The sequence below is a fragment of the Neodiprion pinetum genome, chromosome 3 (genome assembly GCF_021155775.2).
Source record: "Neodiprion pinetum isolate iyNeoPine1 chromosome 3, iyNeoPine1.2, whole genome shotgun sequence".
NCBI lineage: Eukaryota > Metazoa > Arthropoda > Insecta > Hymenoptera > Diprionidae > Neodiprion > Neodiprion pinetum.
Genome location: NC_060234.1, coordinates 4,025,821 through 4,050,079, shown reverse-complemented (window position 1 = coordinate 4,050,079; position 24,259 = coordinate 4,025,821). Strand labels below are relative to the sequence as shown.

Genomic DNA, 24,259 nt, shown 5'->3' with positions numbered 1-24,259 from the left:
TAAAAGTTACAATTCAGGTAAATATATTTTATATATAATACAATTGGGAACCCAGCTTATTAGAAGCTTAACATTATCGTGTGTACAATTTTTTAATTCTAAACCGTAGTACACGTACATGTATTTTTATTATCATCTATAGTAGGCCTGCTTCTGATCTGTGAGTAAATAATAATAATAATAATAAACAACAAAAAACCGTGCTTCTTTGTGAAACAAAATTATTCCAATACAAAGTTGCATTCAAAGTACTCCGCTATATGTTTTTTTTTTATTAAAACAACACTTAATTGTCAAAGCCTCAGCTTTGATCGCACTAAAAGTAATCGCTTTTATCAAATTGAATTTAGCAGTCTGCTTTTAATTGTGAAAACCTATAAATGATTTATACATTTTATCTTTTATATACCTGGTTCATTTTCACCATGCATTATCATATATCATTATTGCAACATGTTCATTAACTATAACAATAGTAACCTGAGACAGGTATCGTGTCCTTATATCCGTAGGCTGACTGTACGGTTTTTTTTTTTTATTTTTTTTTATTTTTTTATATTTATTTCGCCCTGTATATTAATAAATGCATGTGATGTAGATGAGAAGATATTATACATTGGTAGGTAGGTACAGGTACATACATAAATTGGAAAAAATAATATAGGGCAGTTCAGTCTCAATGTAAGACAGGCGTGATGAGAAAAAAAAAAAAAAAAAGATAACGGAAAAATGTTACAACCGCAAAACTATGTTGCGCGTAAATTTAAAACAAAAAATGTATAATCGAGGCGGAAATTTTTTTTCTTCGGTACATATTTTCTAAACGTATGTATGTCATATCGTTCACGAATTTGAACTAAATAATATTTTCAATCAAACAGAGGGGGGGGGGGGTTTCTCTTATTAAACTAATTAATCCTGCTTGACATGAATTTAGGAAAGTAGATTAGAAAGAAAGTGAATTAAAAAGTTTTACATATACAATTATGAAATACAAGGGTTTAAAATATGAGTAAAATTATCCTAGGATTGTGATATATTGCTAACTCGTGGACTTTACATCAGGACCGTTTATCCAAGGGCTCTAACTATCTGTGGGAAATTTATGCGAACAAAGATCATAATTTTTTTTTTTTTTTTTTTTTTATCTTAGTCCATGCAAAGTCCATAAACTATATCTAACATGTTAGCTTCCTGTTTGAAAATAAGGCTATTCTTATTCATTTTATTTATCTATTTCTCCTGTTCTTAACGATCTAACTATTAATCATTATTTATTTTATTCTCTTCATTTGAAACAAAGATCGATTCGAATCACTTATAATCTGTAAGATATGCATTTCGTCATTTAATTATTGTAAAGGAATAGCTCCTTCATTTTTTATTTTCATTTTTTGTTTTTCTTCCATGATGCATGTTTTCTTTATTTCGTAATAGAATAATGAAATAAATTTTCGTATAACGGTAGTCATCAAACATTTCACAGCTTCGGGTACGCGATATATGCAATTTTCATGGTCACCGATGAACAACGGTGGGCCCAATAATTGCATCAAACAAGATTTGGTATGTCATACATTTTACCTTTACTTTCTTTTTATGTATATAAGTATATAAATGATATTTCGTTCAACAAATATGTCCAATTTAAATTTGCTGCAATTTATACACTATTGCGCTACGGTTTTGTGCTAACTTGACGAAAGTCTATATCGTTTATCATATATTTATCTTATTCATTCATTACGTATACCATTCTCGCATTTTTATAGAATATGTATATTATAATATTGTTCTTACATTTTCACCGTTATCTATTCAATCCACGTGTACGGTTTGTAATCACATGCAATATTAACGGCAGAAAAAAAAAAAAAAAAAAAATTAGGTTTGTGCCATGGAAGCACGTATTCATCGCTGATCGGAAAAACCTATTTTTTTTATACTCGTACCTGTTACTCGCTATTTATTACGATACGACAGGTCTTGTAGCATTATATACATCTTACGCTACATGTTGAAAGTGAATTCAGCAAAACGACAATTTATCTGTGTTGGTATTTTCATACATACCATGACGTATCGTCTATGTCTAATGTCGTTTCAATGATAAATCTTTATTGCTATTGCTGATTCGAAATCTCTTTAGCGACCAGTAAATTGCAACTTCACGACCGCTTCAGGGATCAAGATCAAAGTATGCCAAGCTGTGCAATTCAGTTTATGCGATCAACCGTTTTCAAAATCAATTGGAATATTCTGCGATAATCTGTTTGCACAGTTTTCATAAATCGAACACTTAATAATAATATCATGGTAACGTTGAAAGATAACTTTTCAACAAAAAAGAAACATATTTTTTCTTGTTTTTTTTTTTCTTTTTTTTTTGTTTTTTTTTTCGAGGCACCCTGTATTGTATACACGTTACTTTTTTTTGTTGTTCAATTATGCGCATGTGCACGTTAAATTTTGTACACGAATCAGCTAAAAGATGCTAATTTGAAAACTTCGAATTCAGTTAAGGTAAATGCAATATTTCAATCGATTTCACTCTAGTTGTTTCTAAAAATTATATCCTGCGAGGATTAGTAACGTCATTTCGGTTTTGTCTACTAACACCTTGAAAGGTGCATATGCGAGAGCGCGATGAAATTTTATTCTGTATCGATAGTTTCCCTGAATAGTATAGTTGATATTTTCAAAGCATATACATATAGCATCACAATATTGAAGAGTATCTTAAACAGCTGCCGTTGCAATAATCGTTTCGTCAAACTAAAGTGATTTACAATTTTTTTGCGATCATCCTTATCGTAATTAATTTTTTATGAATTGTTTGTTTTTTGTTTTTTTTTTTCTTTTTTCCTTTTTCTCAATCATTCATTCTACCCAACGCAGTATTGTTCATGTTCACGGATTTTTCGTACAAATTTCTTTCACCTATCTAAATATATAGACCTGCTATAGCATGTAACCGAAGGCCTTTGGCATTCTTCATTAATCATTCATACGCGCAGATATTTATGTACATAAATTTCTAGTATACAAAAAAAAAAAAAAATAATACGCACACAGTAGCAATAAAAACAAGTTTTTTTTTTTTTTTTTTCCTTGTTCTCAACACTTTCAGCGCCGTATTTCAACATTTTGCGAAATGTTTCCAATTCTTGATTGAAAATTGTTTTTTTTTTTTAAATTTTGTTATTCATTCAATTCTCCGATTACGATAAAAACTTATTGATCGCGACGCACCATGTTTTAAAAAAGTTGTTACCACCAATTTGTTAATTTCTTAACTGAATTAAAAAATCGCGATTATCTTAGAACTTGGATAATCGGTGGAATTTTTCAGTACAGCAAGCCTTTACCGATTAAATTGCTCGGTTAATTTAATATTTCTTGTTGGAAGAAGAGTCGTTCAGTTATGTTCGGATCGAACTAAATGCTTCATTGAAATGCGGGGAAAAATCCAATGTTAGTCTGTTGTTGTTGCTGTTGCTGTTGCGGATTGATCGTTGGCGAAATCATACCCATGTTCGGCACTGCTGCTGAAACAAATTCCTCTTTTCAAAGAAAAGAAAAAAACGCGTTATCAAGTATATTATAAACGGTAAACTCTCGCGCCATTGACTTCAGACTGTCGGCAAGTTTCAAGTAAACGATATAACAATCGCATTTACCTATGCCTTTCGGTTGATGTTGCGGACTATTGCTTGCTAGTTGATTCATCGTCGGTGCTGGCCCGGATTGTTTCGTTTTGCTGCCCATTATGTTGTCCAAATCAATATTCAGCCCAGCGCCAGCCCACGTTGATCCAACTGGCGTTGTGTTGACACCAGTCGTCGGTTGGCCTTTTGCACTTGTAGACATTGGCGTCAGAAGAGTCGTACTTCCAGTCATGCTCATCGGACCTTTGACAAAAAATATAATATGTGAAGAATATCGTTTTTCAATGATTCGCCTCTGTAATGACCTTTCGTTAATGAATTAGTAAAACATATTACCTATATTTTCGTTGTAATGTAAATGTGAAAAATTTCAGAAAGGTAGTTGTCGGATTTTGCAAAACGTTTATTTATTCGATTTTGATAGGAACAAAGAAAAAAATTAAATCTATATTTACAACAGGTTTAAAAAAGCATGGTTAATGAATTTTGGCGAACGAAAATTTGATAACTTTTACCTATTTCTATACACTTTTCTTACAAAGACAAGATTTTATTATTTAATGATATATACCAAAAATATGGAGGAAATAATTGAGGATTTCAAGGTAAAAACTAATGTGTAAAAATATATCGAAATCATATAATAATGTCGCAATAAGTCTCTAAATCTCACAATTGTAAAATTTTTAAATCTCAGAGTTTATTGAGACTGGAGCCAATGACTGAGTCGATCAGAGATAGAACGTTAATACCCAGACTTCTGCAACTAGCGTTTGGATCGCCTCTGAAAGTGTTCTGCGAAATGTCGGCAAGCCAGTTTCTGGCGTCAAATATTTGCTCGAATAATTCGGTAGTAAGGAAATGCGTCGGTGTCGAAATGACAACAGAAGCGATGTTTTGTATAACAGCCATTCTAACTTTTCCTTCGTAGTGATATCTCAGCGTCCATGACAGATCCAATATTTCCTTGCCCATTTTTGGTGCCAGGTAGCAATTATTCGCAGAGACCATTAATACCGAAAGTGTTTTAAGAAAGTTTACTAGCAGAATGCAATCCTGATCTTCGTATATTTTTGGAGTGCCGCACATCAGAGCTCCTTTGCGACCGAAACCGTATAACAATGGATAAAAAAAGGATGACGCTACATTGGCGAATTTGTTGACCGCAGTTTTAGGAAGTTTGGTTCCATGCGTCAGTCGCCTTGTATTAGATTGGATTCTTTTGTTGACTATTTCCTCCCAATCGACCCTGTTCGCTTCGTTGATATCACTTATTTCAAAGTCGTCGGCGAACAGCGTTTCGTATTTTTTAGTTCTATCCGTTTCTACCGTCAACGATATCGGCTTTGCCTTCTTTTTTTCCATCTCTGAACGGGTCTTTGGTGTCAAAGACGCAGGTTCATCGTCTTCCAATTTACAGTTTGCCAATTTTTTTGCAGCATCTTGTAAAACTTCGAGAAAAAGTAGCCTTTGCATTACGGAATACGTTCCAATTTCTGCGTGAAATTGTTTGCACAAATACTCGGCTGATTCTTTTGGAAATACAGTTACAATTGCTGTGCAGGAATTGAATTTTAAACTTTCAAAGTTTTCAACGTAACTCTTTTCACCCAGCGTAACGAGTATCTCCAACAGTTCAATACCAAAGGAAACATCATCGTTTGGAAGTTGAGACAATATCAATTCCTCGCAAATTTCCATGCTACCAGAAAATACGTCCGGATCACTGTTCGTCTGTGGATCGGTTAGATTATCACGAAGATCGCGCAAATAGGCGGGTCTTTTGCTCTGGGATATTTTTGTATCGTTTGACATGTCGTACGGTGTCAAATCGTCGTCGCTGTCAAGATCTTCTTCATCTTCCGGGATCAAGTTTGGCTGAATATCATCTTTCGCTGAGTTTCCGTGTCCGGTATCTTGTGGCTCTTCAACAGGACGAGGACTTGTGTTTTCATTGATATTTTTCACCGTCAAATCTCGCAATATTTTGCACTTGACGCCAAGTTGATACAACATTTTATCTCCAATTTCGTAAAACTCTAAATTTTCAACTACCAACTCAGCGTCGTTTCTTGCTCGTTTGCTCGGATTATAATGAATTTTGATCTGCCTCAATTCCTTTGTCATTTCTACCACATCCTCGCCCATTTCGTCGTACTCAAATTTTAGCTCCGCCCCAGACATGGATTTGTTTAAAATTTCTGTAAAAATCTCAGCGGTAATCATACCGATGGCTCTCAGCTTTGGTTGAACCATTTCCAGGTGCGCTTGAGTGCCAGAGAACATTAAACTCAGTATCGTGTTTCTGTCGGCAGGTGTTAGTCGATCATGCAATTCTTTTAAGGACAATATCATCAGCTTTGTAATAAAAATGTGTTGTTCGAACGTGATGTGATTCAGGATACTTCTGTTGCTCCAGGATTTTAGAAGTTGAGTCAGCAGCTTTATTAAGGATCGATCCGACTCGTTGCAGTGCGACAGATACGATATCAAGTTTTTTGGTAAATATTCATCGTCGTAATATGACAACAGTGGAATTTTATTCGTCAATATATATTTCCAGTTTGAATTTGATATCAAATTTCCAAATACGTTACAAATCCCAGATGCGGATACGCTTTGCATTAGAAACGCTACCGCAATTGGCTCTATGCTCTGGCTGTTTAAACCGTGCAAAACTTTTTCAACAAAACACCTTGCGTCGTTACAATTTTCGATGCACCATTCGGCAAAGATACGCGTCAATTCGGTAAGACTGGCTCTGTTCAATATCAACGCGGATTTGCTCAGTAAAATGGAAAGATATTCAAAGTCCGGTTTGATGTGAAACTTGCTGAAGCCTTCGTTGATAAATTTCACAGATCTCAGAAAGTGAAAGTAAACAATATTCGCGTATGTTTCGGAATTGAAAACGTCGGGCAACTTTCCGTTCAATTTATTAGCAACTCTATTCGGCAGGGAGATTAAAATTTGAACAATATTTTTCCAACCTTCGTCGATTTCCAGTTTTTCCAATTCAGTTTTATCATGAATTTTTGAAACATTCACTATCGCTGAATAAAGCGCGTCGCTTTTAATCAGAGATTCTAGAATTACCGATATTATTCGTGCTTTTTCTTTGTTCTCAGTTTCTTTCAACGCCTCGCTCAATGCGGACAACGATTCGTTCAACAAAAGACTCGTACAACCCTCGACGACAAATAAATTTTTCACCGATTTGTCTAGTTTATTTTTTACCAACGGCCAATTGTGATCGAATTTTTCTATCACGTTCTCTAAGATTCTGCCGTACGAAATTACGTCCACATCGATACCGTGGGTATCGATGCCGATGTATTTCTGCGGCGTGTATAATCCTGGGAAAAAATCAGTGTATTCGTTGATTTTATGTTTTATTTCATCCAACTCCTTGTCACTTTTAATCTCTTCAATTCTCTGCAGCGTTTCCAAAAGTCGATTTGCCGCATGCTTCAAGTTGATTCCTTCCGGTCTTGAAACTGCAAGGAAAGTCTAACTTGGGGGCATTACTTCTCCAAGTAAAATGTGGCGAGTAATAAACCGATAAATCGATCACATTAAACACCGCGCATAATGCATGCATGAGAACAATCTAAAACCTCTTTTTCACAACACCTTGATGCGATTGAAGATTAATGAATATTGTCATTTCAAATTAACAGGGAAAACAGTGGAATGACGAGCGAAGTTTCACTCTAACTTTCAACCCTTCATAAATCAGATACTATGGCATACAAAAAAAATCCTTATAATCATACCTGAATTGAAATCAAGTGGATTAATCGGCGTCGAATTTGCGCTACCGAATAGATTCGCATTGTTCATGTTTGTTCCCATTGGCGGTATTGTTGGTAGCGAACTAAATCCACCCAAATCTGCTAGGAGATCCGTGTTCGAAGACGCTGCACAAGAATTAAATTACAAAAATTAATTGACACGATGGCTATTTTGAGAGTTCAGATTCAGAGGCTTAAGATTGGTTCTTCTTAGTTTTTTTTTTTTTTTGTTTGTTGGTACATAAATGGGGGTATAAGAAATTGATTCGTAAAACTTTAGATTAAACTTGAGACTTTTACCTGGATTATTATTGCTGTTGACTAAAGACTGCGTTTGATTCACGAGTCCTTGAGGCGGTAGAGAGTTGTATAGATTATTTCCTATCGCTGAATTCTGTATCATTGAGGTACCAAAGGCAGGGGAGGTGATATTTTGCGACGATGATAAGGGAGAGCTCGAATTTCCAGTCATCGGATTACCGATGTTTGGTATCGTAGCACCAAGTAGCGAAATCTGAGGTTGTTGATTGTTAGAACTGGAAATATTTACACCGGCATCAAAAGCTGATGTAAAATCGGCGAACTCATCAGTGCCTTCGTCGTTTGACAATTTTGTCGCTGAGCCGCCAAACGCGCTTGCAAAATCGCCAAAATCCGTATTTGCGCTCTGCGGCTGTCCCGCCGTGTGATTATTCCCTCTAGGATTGAAGTCGTCGTCGTCTTCGTTATTGGGACTAACGACATCACTCTGCGAGTCGAATATATCGTTCAAGATGTCGTTTTTATTTTTCTGTTCTTTCACCGGCGACGACATTAGGTTACTCTGTTTTACTGGTGTGCTGTTCTGTAATTAAATTGAAAAAATATCAATCGTCAGTAAAATATTCGGGCAAACAACTCGCTGAAAAATATACCAAACGTACAGTTTAGTCAAAGAGATATCCAGACATGAATATGATTGCAAGTGAAGTTAATCAAGTTGCATTTAATTGAAACAAGTGTTTCGTTAGCATAACATTTTATTTATGCACAAATGAGCCCTAGTTCGTTGATATAGATAAAACGATACGATTTTTTCAATGCAGAAATGATTCAATAGTGGGATCTCTTTCAAATCGTCAATAATTGTGCCAATGCAACTGATATCTATGGTTTTTCAAACTTTTGCCGTGTTAAGAAAATATTATTTTAAACAGATTCAATTCGATCAACTTCAGCCGTGCTTTCAAACCTTTGTTACATCATATTTCTGTCGTCACAGCTTTTTGATGGGACCGTACGTTTGGTACATCTTTGAGATGGAATACTAACATTGGACTGGTCCTTTCCAAAGTGGGCTGCCGCTCCCAGGTCAACCTTTTTGAAAACTCGCGGCGTTTTAGCCGGGGACTGATTCCCCGACGGCGTGGAAGGCTGGGAACTTTTAGCAATTCTGTCAATGGTCTCTGTCGTGTCTCTGTACTCTCTGCCGCTTCGCCTCGGACTCGAAGGTGTGTCGTTGTCCGAGTCTTCTCTCTCTCCGTCATCGCTGCGCAGCAAAAAAATTGGATGATTCGTAAATAATTGGAAGATTTTTCTTACTTGCAAACTAATCAAAGCGATTATAATAGTGAGCATTTGAAACTTGACATCGATCAATTCGCACCTGTTATTTCCGTCCTCGAAACCTTTCCCTTTACTTTCTCTGTCCCAATCGTTGTACCCATCTATGGCAGGTTTGTTCCACTTTGGACTGTCGTTCCATCTGTCGCCAGCACCAAATCTCATGCCCATTGCTTCGCTGGACATGCCGATGTACTTGTCTTTGTTTTTCTTGGCTTTCTTTCTCTCGTCTCTTAGCTTGTCGTCGTCTTGAATAAAGTCTATCAGCTCTCTAACTTTATGCCGAATGTTTATTCCCTGGTCTTTGCCAAACTCGTCTATGTACGTGTAATTCTCCAACGATCTCAGGTCGTAGATATGCTCCCGAGATGATGTTACAACGCGTTCGGAGCCGTTGCGAACCAAGTAATTCAACAACAGCAACGACTGTAATTTCATACATACAATTTTATCAACAATAAAACAATTGAGAAAACATTCTCAGCGGAGAAGTGGCAAAATATCCAGATAAAGATATCGAAGTTTCCATGATTCCTATCCGCATTACGATGTTGAATTTTGTACATCGGAATTGAGTATTACCTTATACGTTCGTCTCCAATTGCGTTTATTTTCTTGCAACATTCGTTTCCAGAGCATAGACATTACCTCTGGAAATTGTTCGTATGTGAAAGTGGCTTGTGCTAATTCCTGCATCATGGCACCTGAAATTCATCAATGTGATAATAGATCGCGAATCACTCGCGTTATCGCGCTTAGAAAAAAACTGGTTATCACATGTAAGAGTCGAATTTGTAGCCATTGCATTTGAATATCTGTAGAGTCAAGATCGGTATCTCTTGTTTGTTTAAGATTTTAGCAACGTTTTTGAGCTATTGCCAAGGCTAGAATGCTATCTTGTCTTTAGACTTCAGAGGACCGGCCTGGCTCCTTTTGGAGCCAGCGAATAACTCGGAAACTCCACCGAACGTAATGACTATATATATATATATAAATTATACCTCTGAAAAATACTGTATTTCAAGGGAAAAATGCCGGTCTATTAAAGATTAAAATTCTATCAAGTTCAGTATATTTGATATAAATTTCCAAAGTTTGTTTTGACTTCTCATTCTGCAATTAACGGACATTAAGAATGGTGATGATAAAATTTTACAATAGTGTTTCAAGTCTTTACGGTAATAATTAATGATAAATGCTTCTACACACAATATAATTCTGCCAATTTTAAGAGATGTTTAAAATGAAGATTTAGACTTTACGTAAAAACAATATACGCTACGTCGTTTAGCATTCTCTACTTTTTTAGTTAATTTGACTTACCTGTCGGACCCCAGGCGTCATCATTTGTGGCTTCTCTTACTTTGGCTTCGGTATCTGTATAGTTCATCACAACATTTGTCCTGAAGATAAAATACCACTGTTTGAAGTTAAGTGAACAGAATCGATTTGTGGTAATTGAGGATTCGGATAGAAAAGAAAACTGAATCCACTTATCTACTCTGTCTTTGTAAATTGCCTCAAGCATTCATTAGCTTCTTGCACCGGTTGAGCCATTTAATTATGAAACATTGAGACCGAAGATTGGGACAAACCGATACTTTTTCTCATTTTTTCAAACCTATTATGAATAGAAACTGGCTTTTTTCATGCCTGACTAAATACTATCTTTAACAAAATATGACAAAAAAGAAATCAGAGTTCCCACGGTTTTTTTATTTCATCGTGTTGAGAAATTGGTCAGTGTAAATAAATTTTGTTTTACATTTACCCAACGTTCGAAAGTATTCAAGGAATGGAAAATGTGTTACTCCTCTTGTTGTGAAAGAAGTAGAATTAATTTTAGCAGCTTCCATAAGTCTTGAAAATTTTGAAAATCGTTTTATATTTCTTATTGATATTGAACACCTGTTGATTCATTATACAACAATTTCATTCCCTACAGTGATTATTGTCACATTATGAAATACTACCAAATACAGTTCATTTACGTAATGGAACAACTTTCACTTTATCCTTCATTTTCGTGCCATTGCCATTCGCAAATCTATATCATATCAGTGCGAAATTTATTATCTTTCAATGCCGGTGAGTGGAACTAAATTAATTTTAACGATAATTGTTAATTAGTCTCTAATCTGTGACACGGACATTTGTCACATCGAATATGTTGCAACAGAGTTGCGTGACAGTCACAAAAACATTTTTCTTATTTTCATGACTAAAGATGCAGCTTTTCCATTACCAGCCTCACGGAATAAAGAAAGTTGACAGTTTTAGCATTGTTTAGGTTTGTAGTTAAAATTTGTGACTAAGTAGATGCCAAATGGATGAACAACAATAATTAAATATCTTTTCATCGGGAATTAAACTAATTCAGTTATGACCGCAGGCAAAGTGCAGATTGTCTCTTTTTACTGTTTTTTCAGGCCATGCTTGATAAATTAATCTATATCCATAAGCTTGTACGGACGACATAACAATAAAGTTATCAGTATTTACTCAACATTACGTAAGCTGCCTTGCCTCACGTTGTCTCTTGCTGATATATACAACCGTACAACAAAGTTACGTACGTATGTATGCATAGGTACAATATGCGCCGGTGGATGCACACAGTGACCTTGAGTCTGACTCGCGGATGAGGAAGCATGACAGTGTCCAACGATTAAGTAACCGTCACTTGACTATCGTCCTAATTCTAAACATCTGTAGAACTCTGAATAAATGAAAAGTTTGCATCGCTGCAGAAGAGTCGATGGTAATTGAATTGTAGTGAAAATTTAGAGGGGATTATCGTAATCATGGTTGATCGAATTGTCATACATTTTATTCAGGTAAGATAGGAATCTGCGATTCACGATTTTGCAGAATCCTCGATTTTTCGCAATTCATGAATATTGTGTTATCATTGTAATTGTAGGATAGCAGGTGTTTTGTTTTTCTCGTTCAATATGTAGTAGCAACAGCAAAAGTGATTCGGTAGTGATAAATTGACAGATTTTAATAGAGTTTCAAGTACAGGTTGGGCGAAAGTAAGAGAGGTGGGAATAAGTGAGAGGAAAATGTGTGATAAAATTGGAGTAAAAAAAGGTGCGGGGAGAAAAAAAAGGTAAATGAAAAGGTGGAATATCAGGTTATGTTGAATCCGCACGATGAAAACGAAGGATCGGTACAATTTAATCTACTCACGCTTTATCCATAAGCTCACGCATTTTCCACATGTTCATCATCTTGACGTTTTTTCGTTTGTACAATTTTCTTTGTTACCGTTATTCCAGCGGGCTAATTAAATATCCAGATGTTTTATCTCGCTCATTTGAGCCGTGTCGTTGATTAATCGGCACTCGTTTCCAATGATAGAAACGTCAGCAGACAACCGCCATCTTTGTCGTGTGTACAACACGTCTGCCAGACTTCGACTCGACAATTTAGACGGAAAACGTCTGGCGCGAAATTTAATTTATCGATAAATCAAACCACCGATGAATTTTTTTTCAAATTTTAACCACTTGTTAATTCGGAAAAAAAATCCACGCAACGCGGACGCCGATATATCGTCCCTCTTTCACACTGTCAAATTATCCACACATTTGGCGAATTCGCTCGTAGCGCGAAGGCAGATCGATCTGGCGGTAACTTTTTGAACTTTTTGACACCCACACGCCTTTTGCTTCGTATCTGTGCGTCGTATGTTCCAACTACTCATTGAGTAACCGCGGTAAATACGTGTCTTATTGTACGTAACGTGTAGTACAAATCAGTCAATGGCTTTTCTTTCAATGATTGGTTTTTTTTAAGTAGTTCTGAAATCATCCGCTAGGTAGTCCACCATTACTATCTGAGACTTATTTGTCGAGTTGTTGTCTTTGCTAATTTGTTTTTATATTATATTTTGTTGAACGTGGAATGTTTTCTAATTGCTTGTACGACCTTTAACTTTTGTTGTTGCACGTTTTGAAGTATCATATAATGATGTCGATGTATGCCTGAGTGTTTTCGTAATATAATGAAATACAAATACAAGTTAATTTTCTGTCTCACGGTACGGTTGACGAGAATATGGAAAATTGCGATAAATATCAAATGTTATCTACGAATTTCGATGGAAAATTGGAGGGTAATAAGTTGAGATATAATAGGTGTATTTTGGAAATTTGTTCGACTCATTTCTCAACTTTATGAAATTTTTTAAACTTGCGCTGATCTCGGTTACAAAATGTCTGTTATAAACCTGAAGTTTAAAAAAATTCATCGTTCCTGATATTCTCTAACAATGTCATTTTGCTAGAATTTTGTACGTACGCGATAGCTTATGTTATTAAATAAATAAAACCACCCCCGCCAGATTTATTCACCCAAGTTTCAAATAAGCTCTGCTCTATTTATGGCGCGAAACTTTTGAATTTCCTCTTCGTTTATTTTGTGTTTGAAAATTGATACCCTGTCAATTGCGGAAGATTAGATGCGTCTAGTAAAGAATTTGCTATGCAGTCGTGCACCCATCGTGCATTTCATAAGCGAAAAATAAAAGGATTCTACATGCCCTAGTCACGCAGTTTTGACCGCCATTTTATTTCTGTGGAACAAATGACGTCATAGAATTCAAATTGAAACTTCGTTGCAATGGATTTAACGTTCTTTATTTTGAAATATCATCTTCCGCAATCGTGGTGAATCTTGAATTGACATCAACGGGGAGGACAAAAACCGGATGCAGTGAGGCGTGCATCCGTTCTATTCATCGTCGAAACGAACGTTGGGAGGTGGCGTGGCTTGTCATGCACCTGCCACCTTACGGGCTGGGATGACTGCTGGTCAAATATGGCTCCACGTTGAACGCCAATGCAGGGTTCTGTTCCGACGAGTGAATAAACATCACACAAGTATAATTCCGTGTTAACTCGTTATTCAGTTTCAACCAGAAACCAGAAAGTACACTCGACCGCATGCCAGTCAATCCAAATTGTCAGCCATGAAGAGAGTTGTTCTTTTTATCAACGGGACGGATGTCAACGGCAAGGTAAAGTACTCTGTTTGATCATGCAAGTAGTCATTTTATTGTTTCCATCAAGTATAAATCCAACCTATGATTAACGTGAAGTTGTTCGAGAGTATCATGATTTACGTGCATCTTTAAAGCGGCGTTATCACTGATATTTGACTAACGTAGTGTTCAGGCGCAACTCGCTTCGCGCCTAATTTGGTTTGATTTGAATTTACCGATTGATAATATTTCATAGTTTCGTGTGATTTATTGTTTGTAGGTATTTATGGTGACGCACTCTATCGACGAGCTTCTATGTGCAGCTAGTTTGAAGTTTGAAATATCCGCTAAAAGGCTGTTCACACCGCACGGCGGAGAAATTGACGATTTGAAGCTCATCAGGTGAGCTGTACGAAACGTTACTTTATTTGATTCGAATCGCAGAGAAAAAATTCCAAAGATGTAAATTGAAATACAGAGATTTCGATTGTTGATAAATTTTTTATCCATACCGACCAGGGATGACGATGTTTTGTACGTATCAAGTGGTGAAGATTTTATTACGAAAAAGTCTAACAAGGAGCGAAGTTCATCGAATAATACGAGTTCGGAATGGCTGACTTTGAACGTTGGCGGGAAATATTTCGTCACGACAAGGAGCACGTTGACCAACAAGGAGCCTATGAGCATGTTGGCTAGGTGAATGAATATTTAATGTACCAAATTCAATATCGAAGGCTGCAGGCTTACATTTGTCGGTGAACTTGATACTCAGATGATACATATACCCACATTTTTTAAGATGAACTATATTTTTTTAACGCAGAATGTTCTCTCAAGGCGATGATGACACCGGATGGCGAATACAACCAAGTGCCCAAGATCAAAACGGAGCATTTATGATCGATAGAAGTCCAACGTACTTTGAACCGCTATTGAATTATCTAAGGCATGGTGAATTAATACTCGAAAAGAACATAAACCCGGCAGGTAAGGACAAACGATCGTAGTCTGCGAAAAATTAATGGGTGAAAACGATTAGGATCTTTCCCGCTGTATGAACTTAATGGAAAAGGAAAAAAAAAATGTCAACACCCTTGCACGACATTTTACGTGCCTCGATATTTTTATTATCCACCGGTAATGATCGGTTGATTGATATTTCCGGTGCCATATTGCTTACCCACACTAGTGTATATATGGATATGAAATTAACGAACGTGAAAAATGCTTTTCATCATAGAGAGAAACAGTTTTCGATCATTTCCTACCATTCGGAATCGAAGAGATGGATTTTTGTATATTTTTTTTAATAGGTATATTTTTCTCTGGTGGCTTTCCCTTGTTTGTGAAAATTCTTAAAAGTCTTATTCTCAATATTCCAAGCCGAGTTAGCAACGAATATTTCATTTCCGGTTTTCCTCTTTCAAGAAGAATTTCGACAACTCATATCTCGACAGTCAATCATTCAATTCTTGAGAATTTTTTATGAAAATCGATTAATAGGTAGCATTCTTGTCACCGCAACAATGTCCATCATTTCATTCCGATTTTTGAACAGGTTGCCTTCTTAGCCAACTGAATCGTTTCCGTATCATTTTGTACATATTTTTCAATTTTTGGTTTTTTTTTTTTTTTCCTCCGAAGTGATAAGAGAATAAAGTCTTTGCATTATTCGTAATATTACCAGTGTAAAAATATTTCTAGGGATACGGCTGCATGTAATGTACGATAACATTATTTCATTGCAATTTCCAATTATGACATAGATTGACCTTTAACCCTCCTCAAACTTAAGCGACTGTCGGTATCGCACGATCCTTTGAATAGACGGGCCAGCCAAGGCCTAGACAGTCTAGACTTAGAATTTATACTTGATATGATGAGGTAGAATCGAAGACCCGTATTCGATTTACCATGATACTGAACGACGTTATCGTGACATATACTCAGACAATCTACTCCTGCTGTTTCATCTTTGCGGGAGCTTGGATCATTCCAAATTTCGAGTGATTATTGACGACGTTATTATTGCAGTTATGCAGCCTGGAAAAAAAAATTTACTGCGGTACTTGATTAAATTGCTCGTTGTTATATGCCATAAAAGCCAAGTTTAGTAGAATCTCATGAATTTATTCAATTTCATCATTTCTAATTGATTGGTAGGCTGGTTTGCTTACTGTAAAAATATAATGATCTATTTTCCAAGAAGAGATTATTTTTGCAACAGGCATTAATTTTTATTTTTTTTTTTGTTGCATTTAGTTGGATAATTTCTTCATCATGCGATACTGAAAATTTTAGATGACTGGTTAGGAAGTAAAATTGTTATCGATTTCTTGGATTTTTCTAACGGGATTGGTTCTAACGGGTTGGAAAATTTATTTGTTCTAATTTTGAATCTTAGAATTATTTCTTTGAAAACTCATAATCTGAATCTCTACATCATACCTTATTTAAATTGAATACAGGCAGTTGAATAATTTTTTCCATTTCACTCGCTCATTGACAAAAATTATTTCACACTAATCAGTCCTCGACGATGAAAACTGATTGAAGACCCCAACCACTAAAATGCATATCACAAGTAAACCGAGTTACTTAGATTAGAAAAAATCACCGGACTTTCATCAAAATGTCTTTGAAAAAATATTATAGAAAATTTTGAGAAAAAAAAATAATTAGTATGAAAAAAAAAAAAATTGAAAATTTTACTGAATATACTCAAGATAAATTGAAGTAGTTTTACGTAGAAAAATCGCTTGATAGTGGTTACTGAAAAAAGGTACTTATTTTGAGAGTGGAAGCGATGTATTTAGTAAAAAGTGCACAATTTTTAAAATTCAAATCGGGTCAAATCGGAACTCAATTGACTGGGGTCATCGTGAATTTGTCAGATTTTAAACTATTTAAAAGTGTTTTTGAAAATAAACAATCGACGCTCAGGTTACATTTTACGATTCCCGTATGTTTTTTTTTTCTTGCGGCAGTTTAAAAAAAAAATCTTCGTGGCCATACGAATATTTGAATTTGTAGTTTTCAACGTGCGACTATCTGGTAAAGAAATATGCAAAAAATGATCGATTCTTGACTAACCAACCCCTTTAAAAACGGAAAACTAACTTTTTCCATCTCTCCGATTCAATTTCATCTGATCCATCTGTTTAACAGGGGTTCTGGCAGAGGCGCGATTTTACGGTATAGAAGGTGCTTTCGAAATCTTGGAGCCTATGATAGCGAAATACAGTCCGGACGAAAAAGAAACGGCCCCATTAACGCGCCGCGATGTCCTCAGGGCGATATTATCCACATCCGCTCCTCACGAGCTTCGTTTCCAAGGTGTAAATTTAGCTGGTACTGATCTCTCGCGGCTTGATCTTCGCAACATCAACTTCAAGGTCAGAAATTCATACAATATAATAATTACAATGAATTTCCGCCTTCGATCATGATCTAGAAATTTTCATTCGTCTCGAATTTTTGCATCTATGTACCGAGAGATTTTCTGGCCAAATGTCGTGAACGACTTTTGCAGCATGGTGTGAGCATACATCGCCTGCCTAGGAGTGCAGCTTCTTTCGCGAAAAAAGTTTAAGGTACGTGTATCAGTTATTGACCATTTTATTTTCAAAAATTATAAATTGACGGCACAAATTGTAAATTTCTCCCTGACTAAAACCAATAATTGCCCGAGGGTTAAACACTACAAGTTTATTTTTTGGTAATTTTTGAACAAAAGATTAAACGGACATAATTAAAAAAGGTCAATAATTGGGACAGAATCAATAACCGGTACACTTACCTTATCTCTCACGCTGGCGCTGGACTTGAGTGAATTCGGTACCAATGACGCCAAAATACCCTAGATCAGTGGTGATTAATTTTTTTCACGTTGAATCTGCGCGCGGAAAAGATGAGCGGGTCTTTTAAGTACCTTCTGAGTTGTAGCGACAACGTTACGGGATTCGTGTAATCCAATTTCGATTTACACCACAAATAACCTTCGTATATTGCACAATACGTAACCGTCAAACTGTAGGAAAAATAATTCCCTAACGATACAGGGATTTACTTAGACTGCAGTCGTCGGTGCAAAATTACTTGAAGGCTTTGATCTCGAAGAAAAGGGCGTGTCGTAAGAGTTCTAGACATACCATGTATAATCACACCACGTTTCGCAGCCATCTATAAGTTCATACGCTCAGCAAACTTCGTAAAAATGTTACTAGCATCGTAGGCAAGGTGACAGATGCGCAGTGGATCGCGTTTGCGCTGTGACGCAGGCATTCTTGATAGTCGAGAGTTTATGGTCAACTGTCACTTGTCAACAAATCGATTCTAGGGATTTTATTATTTTCACTGAAAGTTTGCTTCAGGCTGCTAGAGCGTGTATATCAACCAATAAAAATTGAGCAAATTGAACATCTCGCGCTGCGAACAGATCCTCTAAAAATCTCTCGGTACACCGTATACAGGTATAAAAAATATCCAAGTGTACATTAAGATCTGAACTTTGATCAAGTCTAAAACTTCTGGGATCTTATTCGCGTTCGCCGTAATTTTTTTCTTCGTAATTCTTCTACAGCTACGTATAAAAAAAACTTTGATACCTACGTTTTCTTTTTCACACCTTCTTCTTTGTACCGACAATGTAAAGTTCACATTGATACAACAGAATAAATGTCATTTAAAATGTGAAAATATGTTTAATATCTCAAAAACAATATTCAAGTAAGTTTAAACAATCGTCTTGCTCTCTGTGTAGTGAATATAAATTGAGATTTGAATTTAAGGATTCGGCTTACCTTTCCTCCCAAAGAACGAAAAAAAAAAAAAAAAGGGGAACCATGGTTGACGAATTAAATTACAGAAGAATAAAAAATTTCCAAGTACTCGTCTCGTGTAAAAGAGTCACTTTAGGGAGTTTCTGTATCAATTGCTCAAGTATAGTTGTTATATACATGCATATAAAATCCATCGTACACGTGCAAGATATATTCAACCGTATACCAAAGTTATAGGAAGCGTTGTTCAAAGAGCTATTAGTCTTTGGCCCGTATGTCATCCGTTTCGCTGCACCCTTTGAAGTGAAATGTAGGTGAGTATATGTACATGCATTGAACGAACGCGTCATCGTCGTCGTCTTCGCAAATTGAGTCGCGCGAAAGCGATGATTAATTATTTTCATGCATAAACCCTCGTCACCGAGCTTCTAGCTTCACGTTTTAAGCTGATCCAAGGTGCAGAGATTTCGTCTAGTGTCGGTAGAGTTAGAGGCCTGTAACGAAGTGGTAATCGGTGAAATTGCTCGGCAAATTGCAAGGGCACAAGCGCGTCTGTGTGTGATTTGCAGATTTGATTACGATCCGCATGTGCGAAAGGAGGTGTGAAAAAAAATTAATGAAATCGTCTAGGATTCGATTATAACTGTACGGAAAAATGAAAATTCAAATGCTGATACTGAACGATACTAAAAGTGATGCGATTTTTCAAACAATCTTATATCTTCTGCGGTGAATTAATTGGCTTGTGCCGATCGCGTGAGTCGGTTAAAAATCGTAATTACAGGCTTAAAGTCACAGAGTTCAATTAGTCGGTAGCTGGAAATTGAATAAAAAAGTATAAAGCGATTTCATCGATAAAATTCAACCCTAAAATTTTTGAATTATTTTTAACCGTGTTCACAATTGTCGGCCCGCACATATTTTCCAACTTTTCAAATGATGCTTACATAGGGTGGCCACTAAAATCTACATCGCGAAGTTTTCCAAGTTTTCCAGACAAAAATATTACAATTTTCCCCGATCAATTCGAATAAATTGATCACATCAGATTGATAAAAATATACGTATTTTAAAGGTAAGTTTTTTTTTTTTTTCGGATGAAAGCACGAACTTTCACTTTTTTCACACCGTCGTTTATAAGTTAATATTCGGGAATATTCGATGTTTGAGAAGAACCCTTCGGCCGTGCTAAAAAAATTTTGTATTCGATCTAATTTGTCTAAAGCATGAGAAAGAAAAAAAAAACAAAATAATAGCAAACGATTAACCGACTTTCCAGTTATAGACACAATTAAGATTTGTCGACTGAAACTCGATTTGCGGGGCGATTATTATATTGTACTTCTCTTCAACGGCGTGCGGATATCAGAATAAGTCGCGTCTGCGCTGCATCCAATTCGCCTTGTAAATCCATTACGATCCTAATCCTTGCACTTTATACAGATGCCCGGGTGATTTGGAGTTTCGCCCAATCCGTTTTAGTCGATTAAGACCAAACTAGAGAGAGACCGTCATCTATAGCGTACTTATCCCGCGGGAACACGTAATTATTCAGGGACCCAGACCTGCGTTATCTCAAGGGATAATGCGCCCAACGGGATGCTGGAGCCCTTTGAGCTGGTTTAAACTGTTCAACTTTGAAATTATGTCGGCATAATTGACCTTGAATTTCGTAACCCCTGACCAGGTTAAACGGTTCCACGTGAAGTACGTTACCCAATTGTTCACAATTGAAGAGGAGATCCGGCGTGTTTTTGCTCAAAAGTATGATACAATTGAAACGTGCTTCTCGGCTACTTTTTTTTTTTTTTTTTATATGTATCTCTTTTCTGTGCAAAGTAGAGCTTTTGATTCTGGTATAGATGTCGGTTTGTACAGTTTTTTTTTTTGCAAAAAAATTTAAGTAATACACCTGATAATGATTTGTAACAATAAAATTCAGTGAAAATCGGTCCAAGTATTGGTTAAAATTTTAGGCTCGTCTGCATATTCAAGATTTCGAAAGTTTATCGTATTTTTCGGTGTATTTCAGACTGATATTAATCCAAAAATAGCTCGCTATTTATACCGTTGCAAAAATGACGCGTATGAAATTTGTTCAATTTTAATGAAGGAGTTTATTTCATTCTTACATTAGTTTCTTACAAATCGTTTGAAACAAAGTTTTTTTTTTTTTTTAAACAATATTGATATACTGTATTCTATGATTCATCGAACAGTCGAAGAAGAAATCTGGATTTTATTGTTCGAAGCTTTGGATTCGTTTCTATTAATCAATTCATTATTAAAAATCAAAATTTTTTACTTGTTTTTAGTTTTCTATTTCAACATACATGGAGTACTTTTTAAAACAGTAATAAAATATCTTACACGACAGACTTCACGGTGCGATAAGAAGAAAGTAATACGCGGAAGAAGTGGGTTGAAAAAAAAAGCAGCTAAAGAACTAAATTTAATTTCGTCTCAAGTAATTAATCTCTCTTTTTATTCTCCCTATCAACCATCACGGCTGCTTAATTCGTGCGGTGTTACGCACCGAGAGTTCAACAGCCCGTGATTTGCGTCGTGGGACATTAGAAAAAAAGTGACTTACGTGTAAACTACGTACCAACAAGAAAATAAATAATTTTCAGTAACCGGAGAATTCAACTTTGAATTTATCACGCGACGTGTATAATTCGATTATAAACTCGTTTTCGTGTTTTTATCACGTTCGTTCGTCAATTACTGGCATATGTAAAACCATCCGAACGTTATTTTTTTGACGTTCTTTGAATAGCGCAGAATCGAAGACGGACCAAAATGTACGTTCGTCTGTCGCATAAAATTCGAAAATGATTCTGTGCTAAGCTTTGATACAAAATGTACAATGATTGATGCACAATGCGTTGGACATGGTAAAAATGATAATATTATAGTTTGTATTTGTAAAATACAGTAACCTCGTTAATTGTAAGAAATTTCTCTTTGTGCAGAGACAAAAAAAAAAAAAATAAAGCTTCCAACGAACTCGTTTCCTTTTTTCTCTAATTGCCATTTGCGTTGCAGTACGCGAATCTGCACGGCTGTCGCTTGTGCGGGACGAATTTTTCCGGCTGTAATCTGGAGCGTGCGGATCTTTCGGGCAGCAACATGGAAGGCGCTCAGCTCCTGATGGTTCGAATGCTTTGCGTCAATCTCGAGGCGGCGTGTCTCAAGGGTTGTAATTTCGAGGATCCGACTGGTCTTCGGGCGAACCTTGAGGGGGCGAACTTGAAGGGCGCTAATCTCGAGGGCAGCAACATGGCAGGCATCAATCTTCGGGTCGCAACCCTCAAGAACGCGAAACTAAGGAACTGCGATCTCAGAGCTGCGGTTCTCGCTGGCGCTGATCTTGAGGTAAACTTCGGGCACACTTTTATATGTAAGAATCTAAACACGATTCTCCATCGTAAACTCGTCAAGCCATTAATTACGTGAAGATTTTCCGATTAATGGATCACAATCGAAGGTCAGCGTTACAAACGGCTGCAAAAGAGTTTCGAAATAAAAACCACGTGTTACGACACGTCCCCCTCCCCCCCCCCCTATCCTATAAAAAAAAAAAAAAAAAACAAAAGAACTTTAAGCACATTTTCATCCAAGAACTTGAACACAATTCTCCATCGTAAACTTGTCAGGTAATTATTTATGCAGACATTTTCCGATTCGCGAATAAGAATTGAAGCTTTTTGAGAACTTCGCGAAAAGAAAAAATAAAAATTTCCCCTACCGATTATATATTTTCAGTTTTGTGACTTCTCTGGATCCGATCTCAACGAGGCGAATCTTCGCGGTGCAAACTTGAAGGAAGCTACGTTCGACTTTATGCTGACGCCACTTCATATGTCTCAAACCGTACGGTAATAATTATTGAACGCCGTGTATAATTATATTATTCAACGTAATCCGTGATATGAATTTGTTGCAAAAAAAAAACAAAAAAAAAAAAAAAAAAGAAATCTAAACTTGGAATCGTATTTTGTGTAAATTAGTTTTATAATACTGAATCAATGATGCTTCCGTAAATACTTGTACGATTCTCATTTCTCTCGAATTCAACGAATGAAGGGAAGAATCAAAAAAGGTTGCGAGTGCCGGTAGCTAAGATAGAGAGTGGAAAAAAAAAAAAAAAACTAACGGAGAAAAACGATTTTTATCCGCGACATACTTAATTGTCAACAGAATTTTTTTTCTGTCCAAATTTACACTCGCAGCGTTTTTGAATTTTCTTCTTCAACTTTATAACCTCAATAATACAACTCGTGGATTGAATTTCTACGGAAATTTAGAAACGGATAGAGTTTTATGTTCAGAATAAAATTTATCGGCTGTGTCTTGAAGGCGGTTGCAGATATGCGCTGAAAACGATGCAAGATTCTTTCTCTCTGGACAGAGAAAAAAAAAAAATAAATAAAATAAAAACTTTCGTTGATTAGTTTCAACCGGAAAACGTTGATTGTAAAGTTTGAGGGACTTTGGGAAGCTGAACGTTTGCGAATAGATCAAATCCAAAACTCATTGTGCCTCAGTCGAAGAAGATAATTAGATATTACTGCATCAATAAATTGACGGCAAGACCTTATTCGAATCAAAAAAACCTTGTTAACTAAAAAAACGGATTCAATTTCGGAGTCACCAGGAAACGCAGTATTGGTAACTATGATCAAACTAAATAGTCACTTTTCTGTAATTCCAACAATATTTAAATCGTTTTTGTAACGATACACAATTTTTATTATATCACTTTCTAGTATCTTGAACAAAGAAGAAAAAAAATTATTCTGTGATCTAAATACCGTCGCCATTTATTGTACAAACGGCCACACTGATTCTGGGATGGTTAATTTTTCGGCAAGACGGTTACGTTGGCAATACTGAATCACCCCGCAATGCTACCGCCATCCTGCCTCAATAAAAGAAGCTAAATCTTTGTAAACGTAATTCATGACTGTAGAATGTAATCCAAAGATACAAAATTCTGATGAGTTTTTGTAAACATAACCTAACCCACGGCCGTTGATTCTAATCGAAAAATACAGAATTCGACTCGATCTTTGCCAACGTAACATGACTCATGACCGTAGAATCTAACCTAAAAATATAAAATGTGAAGATCACGGGTTATGTTATGTTCACAAGGACTGACTGTGAGGCTGTTTCGCGACCGGCCCGCGGTAGCGCTGCGATCTGATTCAGCATTGCCAACCTAACCGAGTCAACGAAGAAATCGGCAGTCCGAGAATCCAGACCGATATGGAACTCTGTATCAGATTGCAAACACGTAAACTCTTTCTTTTCCTCATCGACATCGTCGTCATACAAGGCGTTAAATTAATTCGTTCCGCATCCTTTGACAACCCTGAACTCGTGACGGCACTTTGCCGATTAAGGTAGGACAGCCTG

At 36.3% G+C, this 24,259-nt stretch overlaps 2 protein-coding genes across 4 annotated transcripts; one reads left to right on the top strand and one right to left on the bottom strand.

Moving 5' to 3' along the window:
- Positions 1–461: 461 nt before the first annotated feature.
- On the bottom strand, positions 462–12,719 carry lqfR (clathrin interactor lqfR). Of its 3 annotated transcripts, none has more exons than XM_046619432.2 (9): positions 12,257–12,692; positions 10,388–10,467; positions 9,647–9,768; positions 9,108–9,490; positions 8,774–8,990; positions 7,763–8,306; positions 7,445–7,588; positions 3,681–3,911; positions 462–3,545 (listed from the first exon to the last, which is right to left on the bottom strand). In XM_046619432.2, exons 1-9 carry the CDS (start codon positions 12,295–12,297, stop codon positions 3,448–3,450), a joined length of 1,860 nt encoding a protein of 619 aa, XP_046475388.1. In that variant the 5' UTR covers positions 12,298–12,692; the 3' UTR covers positions 462–3,447. The 3 variants fall into 3 exon arrangements, with proteins under 3 accessions (XP_046475388.1, XP_046475387.1, XP_046475386.1); XM_046619431.2 differs by having other exon boundaries at positions 462–3,563; positions 12,257–12,691; XM_046619430.2 differs by lacking the exons at positions 462–3,545; positions 3,681–3,911 and adding an exon at positions 4,051–7,165 and having other exon boundaries at positions 12,257–12,719.
- Positions 12,589–23,191, top strand: LOC124215720 (BTB/POZ domain-containing protein KCTD9). The gene is made up of 7 exons (XM_046619435.2): positions 12,589–14,087; positions 14,332–14,453; positions 14,571–14,750; positions 14,878–15,041; positions 17,223–17,449; positions 21,884–22,213; positions 22,604–23,191. The coding sequence occupies exons 1-7, from the start codon at positions 14,040–14,042 to the stop codon at positions 22,718–22,720; spliced, it is 1,188 nt and encodes a 395-aa protein (XP_046475391.2). The 5' UTR covers positions 12,589–14,039; the 3' UTR covers positions 22,721–23,191.
- Positions 23,192–24,259: the final 1,068 nt, after the last annotated feature.

Bases quoted from the DNA above. Each gene is read 5' to 3' on its own strand.
- lqfR (XM_046619430.2), bottom strand. From the start codon at position 12,297: ATGATGAACATGTGGAAAATGCGTGAGCTTATGGATAAAGC. The intron at 9,491-9,646 runs GTAATACTCAAT...ATGAAATTACAG, and splicing joins ATTGGAGACGAACGTATAAG to TCGTTGCTGTTGTTGAATTA. The intron at 7,166-7,444 runs GTATGATTATAA...CTTTCCTTGCAG, and splicing joins TCCACTTGATTTCAATTCAG to TTTCAAGACCGGAAGGAATC.
- LOC124215720 (XM_046619435.2), top strand. From the start codon at position 14,040: ATGAAGAGAGTTGTTCTTTTTATCAACGGGACGGATGTCAACGGCAAG. The intron at 15,042-17,222 runs GTAAGGACAAAC...TCTGTTTAACAG, and splicing joins AAAGAACATAAACCCGGCAG to GGGTTCTGGCAGAGGCGCGA. The intron at 17,450-21,883 runs GTCAGAAATTCA...TTTGCGTTGCAG, and splicing joins TTCGCAACATCAACTTCAAG to TACGCGAATCTGCACGGCTG.